The sequence below is a fragment of the Bombina bombina genome, chromosome 7 (assembly GCF_027579735.1).
Source record: "Bombina bombina isolate aBomBom1 chromosome 7, aBomBom1.pri, whole genome shotgun sequence".
NCBI classification, from domain to species: Eukaryota; Metazoa; Chordata; class Amphibia; order Anura; family Bombinatoridae; genus Bombina; species Bombina bombina.
In genome coordinates this window covers 286,867,117-286,882,924 of record NC_069505.1, presented here as the reverse complement: position 1 = coordinate 286,882,924, position 15,808 = coordinate 286,867,117, and the positions used below count along the sequence as shown (strand labels likewise).

At 38.2% G+C, this 15,808-nt stretch overlaps 1 protein-coding gene across 1 annotated transcript in view; it reads right to left on the bottom strand.

Moving 5' to 3' along the window:
* The window catches only part of TPRA1 (transmembrane protein adipocyte associated 1), a 56,813-nt gene extending 46,455 nt beyond the window's left edge, over nt 1–10,358 (bottom strand). The window contains exons 1-2 of the mRNA XM_053720834.1: nt 10,179–10,358; nt 3,915–4,085 (exon numbers count right to left, since the gene is read on the bottom strand). Coding sequence (XP_053576809.1) covers nt 3,915–4,084 — 170 coding nt within the window. The 5' untranslated portion in view covers nt 4,085; nt 10,179–10,358. The remainder of the gene's footprint in view (nt 1–3,914; nt 4,086–10,178) is intronic.
* Between the last annotated feature and the right edge of the window lie 5,450 nt (nt 10,359–15,808).

The following is a 15,808-nucleotide window of genomic DNA, read 5'->3' as shown; positions in this document are numbered from 1 at the left end:
AGTAACCTGGAATGTTGTTTAATTACATGCTCTATCTGAATCATGAAATAAACATTTTGGGTTTCATGTCCCTGTAAATAAAATTGCTGAAAGAGCATCACAGGGGGAAAGCCATGTTATAGTCACCTACATCACTTAAAAATGACTTTTCATAAAGTTTTACTTTCAAGCTAAATTAAAGTACATATACACATAAATATTACTAGAGGTAAATTTACAAAGTATCCAGGTATATTCTGATACATAAGGTATTAGCAATCTGCTGATTACAATAAAGTCAGGGTCTGTTTAATGTTTCTATGTTAAAGGGAAATGAAAGTCAAACAAAATAAACTTCCATAATTCAGATAGAGTGCGCAAACAAAACAAAAACAAAATCTCCTTTGTTAAACCTTAGCATACAAAAATTCTCCTTTGTCAAAGACAGCATACCGAGGTAGGTTCACAAGCATGCAAGTGTAACAAACACTGTACAGGTCACTGCAACCCCTCAATCCCTGAGCAGCATGGGTGATAGGCCCATAGGTAAACTGACAAAAAATATCAATGCAACACATAGAAAACCTGGCACTCACCAGCAGGCACACAGTAATGTTTAAAAGCAAAAATGAGAGTCAGTTGCATTTGGCACCAAAGGTTCAACCCCAGACCACATCAAGGTCTCTCCCTTCCTGGGACCCTAACCAGCACCCACACAATGCAGACTTTCAAACACACCAACTGGGAACCTCCAAGGGCCTTTGTAAGTTTCCCTGAGATTTTGTAAGTTTCCCTATGGCCTGTCACCCAGGCAGCGCGGGGGTTAACTGCCTGGGAACTGTACAGCTGTATGTTAGTGTTCAGGGCTGTGGAGTTTACAGAGACTTAGGATGTGTACCTAGTCCGGTCCGAGAGTGTGGTCCATTCCTGTGTTATGTATGTACTATGGGAAAATTACAAAAGACCTGTGTCACCCTGGGAAGTTCCAGGTTGGTTTGTTTGTTTGTTTGAAAGCATGCATTGTGTGGGTGCTTGATAGGGTCCCAGGAAGGGTGAGACCGTGACGTATAAACATTTCAAGGAAGTCCATAATGGTAACAATAAAACTTTTAAATACATGGGCATCAGCAGACCAATAAAAAATTGGAGAGGGGGGGATTTTGAAAGACAACTTTTGAAAGTAGAATCCAAGTGGATTTTCATGTTAGACTGCACCTTTCCCAAAGGTCTAAATAGCAGCACGGAAATATTCCATCTATTATGAGCTAAGTCTACTTGACATCCAATATCCACTAACCCCATATCTGATCCCTTATAACGTTGATGTAATGGGCGAAAAAATGTGGAAATACACCTAAGGGCCATCCATCTTATGTATTTTGAAACTTGTGTATTTTTGAGAGTTTGGTTCTTTGGAGTTTTAAAGTTTTAGAGTTCAAGCATTTTAAAATCACTGGTATCCTTCTTAAAGTCGTTATTTAAAGAAGAGACCGAGAACTCTTAGATTTTTAATCCATTTTTTAACCTAGCTGTTTAAGTTTTACTTTTTAATTCTAACATTTTAATTCTCACATTTTAATTCTCCCCTTTTCGCTCTTATCCTATAATTCTCAGTTTTAACCAATACAGTTTTTTATATATGTTCTTATATACGTATATTAAAAGAGTTTTTTTATATACACTATATATACACTATCTATTTATACATCCTGTCCTATACACACATATATACACAACCTGTTTATTAGAATAAGGGTCCACTATGACCAACGGAGTTTTGGGTTCTTAGACCCAGATATTTCATTTTATTACATTTTGTCGATCCCAAATGCCATAATAAATATAAATTCCTATCTCCTTTATATGTTTTTATAGGTTTTTACATGTCTCAGAATTTTAAAATTATGTGGAAATATCTTTATAATATAACAGATCTGAAATAGACCAATATAATGTTAACAAACATGCATTTATCGTACTTATCTAAAAGGTTGTATATACAATTTTTGTATTTTTGTATTTTTATATGAATTTTGGGTTCTATAATGGACCAATACAATGCCGATCACGTTCAGTATATATATACATATATACCATTTTATCACATTTAGACAGATCCTGAGCCTAATACCACCAATTATAATACATTTGTAAAAAGCACATACACCTCAGGTTTCAGAGACATGGTTCCTGCGGACAGAGGTACAACATGCGGTAAAAGTAGAGCCAACCGGAAGTGCGCACACAAGCTATGACGTCACTTCCGGTTAATCCCCACTTCCGGTGAAAACATCCGGCAAACGAGATACGGCCTTACATAATAATTACAATGTTAAGAAGCAAACTAGCAAACAAGCAAACTAGAGAGCCGGTACCAGTCTTGAGAAAGGTTCTTTGTGAACCGAAACGCGTTGGCTAACTGGTATTACGGCTCAGGATCTCATTCGGTGAGTTTATTACCTTTACCCTTATCTTATAGTAGCTTTATTGCACTATGTTTGCTTTTCTTACCATTTTATAGGTTCAAGATGACACCACTGAAGTTCTAACACACACCTCAAGAAGAGGACCCACACTTAGGAATCTTATTACCACACCTGTTTGGATATATTTTGGATATATTTTGAGTTATCACAGACTTTTTGGGAACATTTGTATTTGGAGTTATCACAGCCTTTTTGGGAACATTTGTTATATTATATATTACTAACTATTTTTAAGGATATATTTGACATTCACTAAGGCATATTTTTGGTATACCCCCCACTCATTTTTATTTTTATTTTAACTTTTACAATTATTTTTCACTTTTACACAGTTGTGATATCACAAGTTGTATTTTTTACCATTTTGTTTTTCATTTTTTGGAGGCAATTAATCTATTTTTTCATATTTTTTCATATCTTTGAGTGGTTCACTAAGTTTGAACACACCAGCATTGGAACATTTTAGAAGTCGATATACCATAGGATCACATGAATATTGCTCAGATTTTTAAGAATTTGTTTTTATAAACCCCCCCTTTTTATGTGCACATAATGGTACCATAGATCTTGTTTTCAAGATCCTGTTTACAAGATTTTGTTTTTAAGGATTTCTTGCAATTGTCATTTATGTATTTTATGTATATACACATTGTCAAGGATTTTTAACCATATATGTCATACTAAATGTTATTAGCAAAACATAATAAATGTTTTTAGCAAAACATATAGGAGCGTTTGATCCATTATAAATTCCTTTTCCCATACATTGTAATATTCATGCACTTAGACCTATCGGCTATTTGTATTACTATCATATACACCACTTATAGGTATAACAACCAATCGTGGACACCATCTTTAGCCACAAACCCTTCCTCTAGGGCTTTGTAGCGCTGTACTCACCAAGCACTTTTAACCTATTGTCATTTTGGGATCTGGTTGGGAGATTCCGCAACAGGAGTATAGCTTGTATGATTGACATCTTGGCGCTGCAAGATATATATTCATAACATGAGACCGTGACGTGGTCCTGGGCTTGAACCTTTGGCGCCAAATCCAACTGACTCTCCCATTTTTGCTTTTAAACATTACTGTGTATGTGCCTGCTGGTGAGTGCCAGGTTTTCTATGTGTTGTGTGCATGCGTGTGTGTGTGTGTATATATATATATATATATATATATGTGTGTAAAATGAAACATTATAAAAACACAACTGAAAAAAAGTGCTCAAAACACGTGCACACTCCTGAATCTATCCGCATTACAAAAGTTTATTATTGGCATCCATGACCCTTTAAACACATTACCATCAAATGAACTGAAGTAAATAGTATCATTTCACTTATAACAACAACAAAAAATAGAACTGTTAGAATGTAAGTGTACTTGGCAGATAAGATTCATATAGCTGTGTCTATGAATGAAATACTGTCAGACAGAGAAGCTTACTTAGAACTCCTGATGTCTTCATACAAGATAACCAGACAGACGTGTGGCACAGTGATATTGGTACTGTTGAATGCAGAGGCTGTGCCAGGCTGCACAGATGAGATATAAGACGCTGTGGGAGGAGCAGAGGTGATGTTGAAGCCATAGCTTGTGTTGGTGTCTGCGGACATCCTGAGAAAGATAAGCACAAGACAAAGGCAACGTGAGTTAAGTGAGACTCAAATGTCTACTTCCTTCCGAGAAACAGGAGTTCCTTATATCTGCTCAAGGGAAACAGAAAAACAACCTTGTGTTAGTCCATATGTGAGGCCTAAAAAAATGTATGTGGATAACGTTCACTTTACAGTCACAAAGCAAAAGCTACACAGCAGGAGAGAGAAAATATTTTTGTTTCAGTATTGTCCTTACTGACATAAATAGCTGCAAAATTCTGATAAATAACACTTGTAAACAATGTGTCAATTTTACAACTGGGTGCGAGGAATGAGTTATAAAATAACAAAACGTTATTTCTTCAAATGTGTCCTATTCTCAGCCACAGGTTTAAGAACAAGCTTAGAATCGTTTTCAATTATGAAACACTCGCCAAAAGACTCACGAAGATGTGAATTTCTAAAGTGTTTGCACAATTCAGTCTGTACTGTGTATAAAAATACATACAAGGCTTAAAGGGCCACTCAAAGCAGTAGAATTCCTTAAAGGGACACTGTACCTAAAAAAATTATTTTGTGATTCAGATTGAGCATGAAATTTTAAGCAACTTTCTAATTTACTCTATTATCAAATTTTCTTCATTCTCTTGGTATCTTTATTTGAAATGCAAGAATGTAAGCATAGATGCCTGCCCATTTTTGGTGAACAACCTGGGTTGTCCTTGCTGATTGGTGGATAAATTCATCCACCAATAAAAAAGTGCTGTCCAGAGTACTGAAACCAAAAAAAAAGCTTAGATGCCTTCTTTTTCAAATAATGATAGCAAGAGAACGAAGAAAAATTGATAATAGGAGTAAATTAGAAAGTTGCTTAAAATTGCATGCTCTTTCTGAATTACAAAAGAAAAAAAATTGGGTTCAGTGTCCCTTTAACCCCTTAATGACCACAGCACTTTTCCATTTTCTGTCCGTTTGGGACCAAGGCTATTTTTACATTTCTGCGGTGTTTGTGTTTAGCTGTAATTTTCCTCTTACTCATTTACTGTACCCACACATATTATATACCGTTTTTCTCGCTATTAAATGGACTTTCTAAAGATACCATTATTTTCATCATATCTTATAATTTACTATAAAAAAAATTATAAAATATGAGGAAAAAATTGAAAAAAACACACTTTTTCTAACTTTGACCCCCAAAATCTGTTACACATCTACAACCACCAAAAAACACCCGTGCTAAATAGTTTCTAAATTTTGTCCTGAGTTTAGAAATACCCAATGTTTACATGTTCTTTGCTTTTTTTGTAAGTTATAGGGCAATAAGTACAAGTAGCACTTTGCTATTTCCAAACCATTATTTTTCAAAATTAGCGCTAGTTACATTAGAACACTAATATCTTTCAGGAATCTCTGAATATCCATTGACATGTATATATTTTTTTTTAGTAGACATCCCAAAGTATTCATCTAGGCCCATTTTGGTATATTTCATGCCACCATTTCACTGCCAAATGCGATTAAATACAAAAAATTGTTCACTTTTTTACTAATTTTTTCACAAACTTTTGGTTTCTCACTGAAATTATTTACAAACAGCTTCTGCAATTATGGCACAAATGGTTGTAAATTCTTCTCTGGGATCCCCTTTGTTCAGAAATAGCAGACATATATGGCTTTGGCGTTGCTTTTTGGTAATTAGAAGGCCGCTAAATGCCGCTGCGCATCACACGAGTATTATGGCTAGCAGTGAAGGGGTTAATTAGGTAGCTTGTAAGGAGTTTGCAGGGTTAATTTTAGCTTTAGTGTAGAAATCAGCCTTCCACCTGACACATCACACCCCCTGATCCCTCCCAAACAGCTCTCTTCCATCCCCAAACCCACAATTGTCCCCGCCATCTTAAGTACTGGCAGAAAGTCTGCCAGTACTAAAATAAAAGCTATCTTTTATTTATTTTTTAGAGCATATTTACATATGCTGCTATGTAGGATCCCCCCTTAGCCCCCAACCTCCCTGATCCCCCCCCCCAAACAGCTCTCTAACCCCCCCCTGCCTTAATGAGCGCCATATTGGGTACTGGCAGCTGTCTGCCAGTACCCAGTTTCAAATTAAAAACGTTTTGGTTTATTTTTATTAAAAAAAAAAACTATTTTCTGTAGTGTAGCTGCCCCCCCACAACCCCCAACCCCCAACCCTCTCCCAGATTACTAATTTTATTTATTTATCCCACTGAGTCTCTCCCACTGAGTCCTTATATTTGTTCCATAGTGTAGGGTTCCCACCCGCACACGCGCGCACCCACCCTCGTGCACGCGCGCGCATTCTGGCACGCACCCCACACGCGATCCTGCCCCCCTCCTCCATTGATCGCCGCCCACCTGCCTCCCTTGGTAAGCTCCCACCCACCAACGAATACTGCGATCAATGGCCGATGCAGAGAGGGCCACAGAGTGGCTCTCTCTGCATCGGACTGCTCAAACTGTTATTGCAGGATGCCTCAATATCGAGGCATCACTGCAATAACATGAAAGCGGCTGGAAGCGATCAGGATCGCTTCCAGGGCTTTCAAAGACCAACGACGTACGGGGTACGTCCTTGGTCATTAACTGCATTTTTTTGCAGGACGTACCCCATACGTCGTTGGTCGTTAAGGGGTTAATTAAAAAGGGATACTAAACCCAATTTTTTTTATTTCATGATTCAGATAGAGCTTGCAGTTTTAAGCAACTTTCTAATTTACTCCTATTATTTATTTATTTTTTCGTTCTCTTGCTATCTTTATTAAAAAAGCAGGAATCTAAGCTAAGGAGCCAGCCCATTTTTGGGTTAGCACCCTGGATTGCTTTCTTATTGGTGGATACATTTAGCCACCAATCAGCAAGCGCAGCCCAGGTGCTGAACCAAACATGGGCCGGCTCCTTAGCTTAGATTCCTGCTTTTTCAAATAAAGATAGCAAGAGAACGCTTTACAAGTACATAATAAAAAGACAATGCAATAATACTTACTCTGAATTTCAAATAAGCAGTAGATTTTTTTCTGACAAATTAATTTTTTTCTCTCCCCTTTTCTAGCCCCTGTATCATGTGACAGCCATCAGCCAATCACAGACTAGTATACGTATACCCTGTGAGCTTGTGCACATGCTCAGTAAGATATTGTTCCCCAGAAAGTGTGAATATAAAAAGACTGTGTAAAATGTGTTTTATGTCCCTTGAAGAGCATTTGTATTATATTACCATATCCTTTTAAATCATAGTATGTGGCTATACAATGTGCTGCCGCCCTCTCTGGCAAACAAGAGTTAAAATCTTTTTTATACCATTACACCCTTAGCCTCCTAAAGCAGGAGTAAATGTAAAACCATAAATCTATCCAGTGTTCTCCCCGAATCCTATTTAATGGGCACACCACACAGTTGATTTTACCGACCACCTTGCTAAAGTTTACTCCAATAAAATTAGCAAATATTCATTTTTTTCAATGCTTGTTTCACAAACTATCAATAAATCAAGTTAACAAATTATCTAATGAGTTTGTGCTTTGGATAGCTAAATCTGCATTTATAAACAACAGAACATTTTATGTACAAAGTATTACATTGCCCTTACCTAGCTACTTAATGCCACGTGGCTGGCACATGTTCAGTATGGCTAAGGTAGTGTTAGCAATATATACCGCCATCTGCTTTATAGGCTATTTGCATTTCAGTACAAATGCATTATTATATGACAAGTATCTGGACCTGCCATGCTCACGTTATATGTTCTGGCCTTGTGTACTTTGTACGCTGACATAAAGCAGCTGATCCAGAGACAACTGGTAATTGAAACTGAAAGCTTTTATCTCAGGAATTCCCCACTGTAGAAGGAACCTAAACACCTCATTTTACAAAGCCCTGTGGAATCCAGTTAATTGCACAGTCTCTCTCCCCAGGTTAATAAATGTACACACTGAAGGTAAATACCAGGGGAAGTCTAACGCGCGCACCACAATGACTTCCTATTTCTTCAGGAACTGAACAATTACACTGACACTTTGCTGTAGTAAAGGATCCTGATGTAAATGAATGTCGGCTTATGCATACCTCATCCAAGGAAGCAGTCTGCTTAAGATAATCAGGGACAGCAAGCTGGGATAAGCAGAGTGGGGAAAGGGTCTTAATACACACAAAAAAGAGAGGACTTGATATGATGTCGGTAAAAGATATTATTTATATATATGGAGCAACAGAGGCTCAGTAATAAAAGATATGTTAGATGGGTACCTAGGGGAAGCAGGAAGGCATCAAGAGGGTAGCAGGGGTCAGTACAGTGAGATAAAACCAGGAACTTTGTGGAAGGGTAAGAACACAGACACAAGGTGGGAGCAGTGTATGGGCTTAATAGAGCAGCTATAGGTGACACATAAGTGAGTGATGGCAGGTACAGATGGGAATGAGCAGTGTATGGGGGAAATACAGAAGCTATAGGTGACACATAAGTGAGTGATGGCAGGAACAGATGGGAATGAGCAGTGTATGGGGGTAATACAGCAGCTATAGGTGACACATAAGTGAGTGAGGGCAGATACAGATGAGAATGAGCAGTGTATGGGGGAAATACAGAAGTTATAGGTGACACATAAGTGAGTGATGGCAGGAACAGATGGGAATGAGCAGTGTATGGGGGTAATACAGCAGCTATAGGTGACACATAAGTGAGTGAGGGCAGATACAGATGGGAATGAGCAGTGTATGGGGGTAATACAGCAGCTATATGTGACACATAAGTGAGTGAGGGCAGATACAGATGAGAATGAGCAGTGTATGGGGGTAATACAGCAGCTATAGGTGACACATAAGTGAGTGAGGGCAGATACAGATGAGAATGAGCAGTGTATGGGGGTAATACAGCAGCTATAGGTGACACATAAGTGAGTGAGGGCAGATACAGATAGGAATGAGCAGTGTATGGGGGAAAAACACAGCTATAGGTGACACATAAGTGAGTGAGGGCAGATACAGATGAGAATGAGCAGTGTATGGGGGTAATACAGCAGCTATAGGTGACACATAAATGAGTGAGGGCAGATACAGATAGGAATGAGCAGTGTATGGGGGTAATACAGCAGCTATAGGTGACACATAAGTGAGTGAGGGCAGATACAGATAGGAATGAGCAGTGTATGGGGGTAATACAGCAGCTATAGGTGACACATAAGTGAGTGAGGGCAGATACAGATAGGAATGAGCAGTGTATGGGGGTAATACAGCAGCTATAGGTGACACATATAGGTAAGTGAGGGCAGGTACAGAGGGGAAGTGTATGGGGTAATACAGCAGATATAGGTGAGTGAGCGCAGGTACAGAGGGGAAGGAGCAGTGTATGGGGAAATACAGCAGCTATAGGTGACACATATAGGTAAGTGAGGGCAGGTACAGAGGGGAAGTGTATGGGGTAATACAGCAGATATAGGTGAGTGAGCGCAGGTACAGAGGGGAAGGAGCAGTGTATGGGGTAATACAGCAGCTATAATAGGTGACACATATAAGTGAGTGAGGGCAGGTACAGAGGGGAAGGAAAAGTGTATGGGGAAACACAGCAACCATAGGTGACACGTATAAGTGAGTGAGGACAGGTACAGAGCGAAATGAGGCAGTGTATGGGGGTAATACGGAAGCTATAGGTGACACATAAGTGAGGGCAGGTAGAGAGTGGAATGAGCAGTGTATGGGGGTAATACGGGAGCTATAGGTGACACATATGTGAGTGAGGGCAGGTACAGAGTGGAATGAGCAGTGTATGGGGGTAATACGGGAGCTATAGGTGACACATATGTGAGTGAGGGCAGGTAGAGAGTGGAATGACCAGTGAATGGGGGTAATACGGGAGCTATAGGTGACACATAAGTGAGGGCAGGTACAGAGGGGAAGGAGCAGTGTATGGGGGTAATACAGCAGACATAGGTGAGTATGCCACTGGGGGCCAGGCAGTGTATAGGAGTAAACACTGTACAGACCAAGGGGATAGAGTATCCACAGGTGACAAAAGAAACAGCAGCGCGACATACAGACAATTGGGAAATACCAATCAGGCAGTAACCCGCCCCCCCTTCAAGGTTCCCCGTGGTACCTGCCCGGCTTCAAACGGTGCTCGCTCCAGGCCTTACACTGCGCTCGCTCCCGGCTTCTGATCGATAGCTCGGCGCTCCTCTACAGCCTGCCGAGCTCAGAGTGACCGATCGCCGCTTCCGGGTCGCGCATCGCACAGCCTGGCAGGGGCTACTGATGGGGGGTACTAGTGTTACTGGGGTGTAAGGGGGTACTCTTTGTGTATTATTAGTGTTGTTCTCTGGGTATTAGTCCCTACTTTGTGCATGAATAGTGTATTACTCGCAGTGTGTATCACTAGGAGGGTTACTATGGCATAGTTGCCAACATTTAAAAAAAAATTCCAGGTACACTTTGCAGCAGAGCAAGCAAGCGGGTTATTGTAGTATTGACAGCCTACTGTTCAACTGCTCCGTCCACTCAGTTCTGCAATCAAAACACACCCATTTGAAAGTAATAGTATAATTAGGCAGACAAATAATACGTGAACCCATTCAATAATAATAATATTCCATTAGGAATGAATTAGATTTAAATAATACACTATATCTATTTATCATCTATCTGTATCTGTGTGTGTGTGTATATATATATATATATATATATATATATATATATATACACAAACAACAAATGTTGTGTAAAAGAGATTTTCAGGGACATTTCCAGGGACAAAAAAAAATCCAGGGACATACAACAAAATCCAGGGACTGTCCCTGGAAATCAGGGACTGTTGGCAACTATGCTATGGGCATTAATACTGTTACTCTCAATGTGTATCACTAGGAGGGTTACTATCTGGGCATTAATACTGTTACTCTCAGGGTATCACTAGGAGGGCTACTCTGGGCATTAATACTGTTACTCTCAGTGTGTATCACTAGGAGGGTTACTCTGGGCATCAATACTGTTACTCTTAGTGTGTATCACTAGGAGGGTTACTCTGGACATTAATACTGTTACTCTCAGTGTGTATCACTAGGAGGGTTACTCTGGGCATTAATACTGTTTCAGTGTGTATGACTAGGAGGGTTACTCTGGGCATTAATACTGTTACTCTCAGTGCGTATCACTGGGAGGGTTACTCTGGGCATTAATACTGTTACTATCAGGGTATAAGCAAAAAACTGACAGATAGGATATGTCACCCTATCTGAGATAGACTACATTTGTAGCACTCAGGGGATTGTTTAATTAAATAACTTGTGGTAACAGAGATAGACGTGCAAAGATGTGCAGAGAACAAAGACAAAACTGTCTGAGTAAACTAAATACCATTAAAAATTAACTTTTATTAAGGCTTGGTTAAAATTGGAAAACACACACTTAAAAACACTCTTAGGAGCCAAGATAATATTACTTGTTAATCGTATATTGGTTGGTGTGGTGGGTAAGAAATTATCTATGAATAGATAACTTGTAAGGTATGGGGGCTACTAACAATTCTATATATTCAATATATACCGGAGGTGGCAACTCAAAATATGATTGATCAGTATGTTGTTGCTGGTAATTTATTGAATAGTTTTATACTTAGGTTCACTGCAGTTAAATTTTGTGAATTTGCTGTGGGATTAGCTCAATACGTTACAGTACACTTGTACATATATAATTAAGAGGCTTAAGTAATTATACTCTTATATTCATTGTGCGTACAGTCAGGGACTTTATATATGATCCCTTTAGCTTTCACTTAATTTTCTATACGTATCTTGTATATGAGGCTATGTTCAAGCCTGCACTACAAAGATAAAGGCTCAATGCTTTATATTTAATAATGTCTTTTATATTAGATATACAAAGTCCGGCGGGTATATACTTTGTTATATAGAGTATCTGTGATATTGGAGATCACCCCTTATTGTGATATACAAAGTCCGGCGGGTATATACTTTGTTATATAGAGTATCTGTGATATTGGAGATCACCCCTTATTGTGGTGTTATCACCGTTAGTAGTAAGGTATTTCGATATTAATGTTTATTGCAGGGTGATAGACACTGGGTAAATAGCGTTCCTGTTCTTATATAGAGCAGACAGATCTAGTAACTTAGTTCGAGATATGCCTTTAAGTAAATGGCAAATTATCAACTGCTCTGAGTGGTAACAAAAAATGACCGCTATTTTATAAGCTGCACGGTACCTGCGTAATGTTATAACACTACAGACATATTTGGTAAAAAATATATATAAGATTTCAATTTAGCATAACAAAATGAGACATTATTAGTGCGGTATTGAGCCCTGTGTAGTCACAATTTACTACAAGTGGTATGAGTACTGCTAACGGTTAAATTCTCCAGCAGCTTATGTGAACGTCAGCGTTCTGCCCCCATTAACCACTCACAACTGTTAAGGTATATAGCGGTTAAATTTATCTTAATCTATCGAGGTTCCTAAGGCTAGCTAAAAATACATGAGCTCCAAGGGCTCATCACCAGTACCCTAGCGTCCCTAACATGTTTCGCCTCGCGGCTTTTTCAAAGGGTGAGCGCGCCGCTCACATACTGGTCTTTTAAAGCCTAATGGTCACACCTCCTGGGTGACGATTGTTTCTGACAGCCAATCCTCATCCTCTACAGTGTAGAGACCGCCTATCATTACGGTTGGAGTTTTAAAGTAGTTTAATTTGTTGCTAATAATAAAAGTAACTTTATTATAATGTTGAGGTTATAAAATCAATTGAGTTATAAGATCAAATGAATTATGTTGGAGTAATCAGGACAAATGAGTTCTCATAGCCTTATAACAGGGCTTAATGCTCAGCCATAAATTTACAAATTCATTTTATTTTATCCTTAAGTTAAAGCACTGAATTCCCTAAACTATGTGATACTACGTAGTGAATTAACCCTGTAGGTGCCACCGTGAACTAGTGCTATATATTACATTGTGACTGCTTTATTTATATTATGACTTGATTACTTATGCTGGTATATACCGCAATATTGTGTAATATTAAATAAAAATAATGAGTGTTTAGTGAAAAATGCTATTGTGCTGTGTTTTGAAATAACTACTTGTGATTTTAATTGTAAAACAGTGCTAAGAATAAATAGATATTACTGAAATTATTTAAAAGTAATATCTATTAGCCCAGACTCCATGAACCAAGCACTAAAAGATATTCACAAGCTTATGTTTAAACAGGACAAATTGTGGTGGAACCATCACTTTTTCGAAAAATATATAGAACTCAAACTCATACCTAGAGGTCTGAGAATTCAGCTCTTTCCTGCTTTTGAGTTTCGCAATCCAGAACATAATCAAGAATGGGAAACAGCACTTTCAGAATGTTCGGTAAAATTAATGCGAATCTTAATTAAACATGACAAAGAAGAATATGAGCTATTAGAAACTAAAGTACAAGAACTACACACAAAATTACAAGAATATGAAACACTTAAAGAATTCGAATCATCATATAAACAGTACCAGAAAGAGTTAGACAAATATGAGGCAGAAATTAAACTTACAAAACAAGGCAAACTAGGCAGAGATAAATCTGATTATGCCAATAACAGAGTCTACAAATGGAAAAAGAGATTCAATGCGAACAATCCTAAACCATCGAAAGTTACTATCATACAAAGTGATGTCTCGGATACAGAAGGGGAAGACTCAGAAACCCCTGAATCTGATACCGAACCACAAACCTCGATAAGGGGGACTAATATAAGAATCACAAGGGGCAAAAGGAAGGATTTTTTAGGACAAAGTGCCTCTTCCGATTTAGACACACCAGAAGAGGCAGGGGGAAGACCAAAAAGGAACAACAAAAGTCAGCCACCAAACAAAATCAACAAAAAGGGCTGGAAACCATATCAGAGACCCCCAAGTCCGTTCTCACAGATGAGAATGACTCATTGAGGATAATCAACCTTTCCCAAAAACTACTGACTGAGGATCACAAAAAAGTACTTTCTAAAGGCATGACCTTCTGCCCAACTCCTGAAATAGATAAATTTGAATTAGTCAAAGATGTACAATTGTACATCCGCAAAATTGCCTTAAAAAGACTCTTTCTGAACAAATCACAAGCAATAACTCATTCAGAAAATAATTCACTCTCAGCAGAAGAGAGAACTACTCTGACCAATCTAGAGGACTTACTTGCAGAAAATGAGACTATAGACAGCACAATACCTGACTATACAAATGAGACAAGATGGCGTGATAAAATTAAAAATAAATCTAAATTCATGCCTAACATCAACCAATGTTCTCAACTGCAAGTTTTCAGTGATATCATATGTGAGAAAATCCTACAAATCCCAGAGACAAAAACTAATAGGAACTTAACAACTAAGGAACGCAAAGCACTAAAAGAGATGCAAATGTGGAAAGACACGATCATTAGAAATTCTGATAAAGGAGGCAATATTGTTTTATGGCCACTTAAAATGTATCGTCTAGAAACAGACAAACAACTAAGGGATAATTCTTGTTATACCAAACTGAATTATAACCCTACAAATGAATATCTTCAAATATATTCAAACCTAATAGAAGGAGCCAAAAATGACAATATTATTAACAACAAAGAATATCAATTTCTAAAAGTATCCAATCCAACTGTTGCTACTTTTTACCTAATTCCAAAGATACACAAAAACCAAACCCATCCTCCAGGGCGTCCTATAGTATCCGGAATAAATAGCCTTACTGAAAAGGCGAGTAAATATGTAGACTACAGACTTAGGAATTATCTCACTCAAATTACTTCTTATGTTCAAGATACCACTGATGTCCTAAATCAACTGGATAATATTCATATTTCTGAACAAACATGGCTTGTGACAGCAGATGTCGAATCTTTGTACACTTGTATTAAACATGAGCTTGGCATCGAGGCAGTACGTTGGTTCCTAGAAATGGGCTCAGAAGAAGAACCGATTCATGATGAATTCACACTTGCACTATTACAATTTGTTTTAAAACATAATTATTTCACTTTCAATAACGGGTTCTATCTACAAACAAGAGGTACCGCGATGGGTACAGCATGTGCTCCCACCTATGCCAACCTTTTTTTAGGGTGGTGGGAGCAAAAACACGTCTTTTCAGACACTAATTCACAGTACCTGGAGAAAATCCCCTTTTGGGTAAGATATATAGACGACGTGCTGTTCCTATGGGAGGGTTCAAAAGAAGAACTAGATTCTTTCCTTCTTGACCTAAATACAAACCAATTTAATGTCAAATTGACCTATGAAGCCAGTCAAGTGAAAGTAAACTTTTTAGATTTAGAAATTTCAAAATCAGAGGATGGAACATTATCCATGGATGTACACAGGAAAATAACAGCCACAAACAGTGTTCTACACAGCTCTAGTGCCCATGCCCCAAATACCATACAGGCACTTCCTATAGGTGAATTCTTAAGAATGAGGAGAAACTGCTCTTCTGAATCTAACTACAACAAGAGAGCAAAAGAACTCACTGAACGTTTACTATCAAGAGGTTATAGCAAAAGGGCAATTAAAAGGGCAGAATTTAGAGCGAGAACAACAGATCGAAAAGAACTACTCCAAAAAAGAGTAAAACCAAAGGATGATCAGATAAGGTTCATATCAACCTATAATCCAAAAAGTAACTACATAAAATCCCTGTTTCAATCCAACTGGCACATACTAATGTCTGACCCCAAAT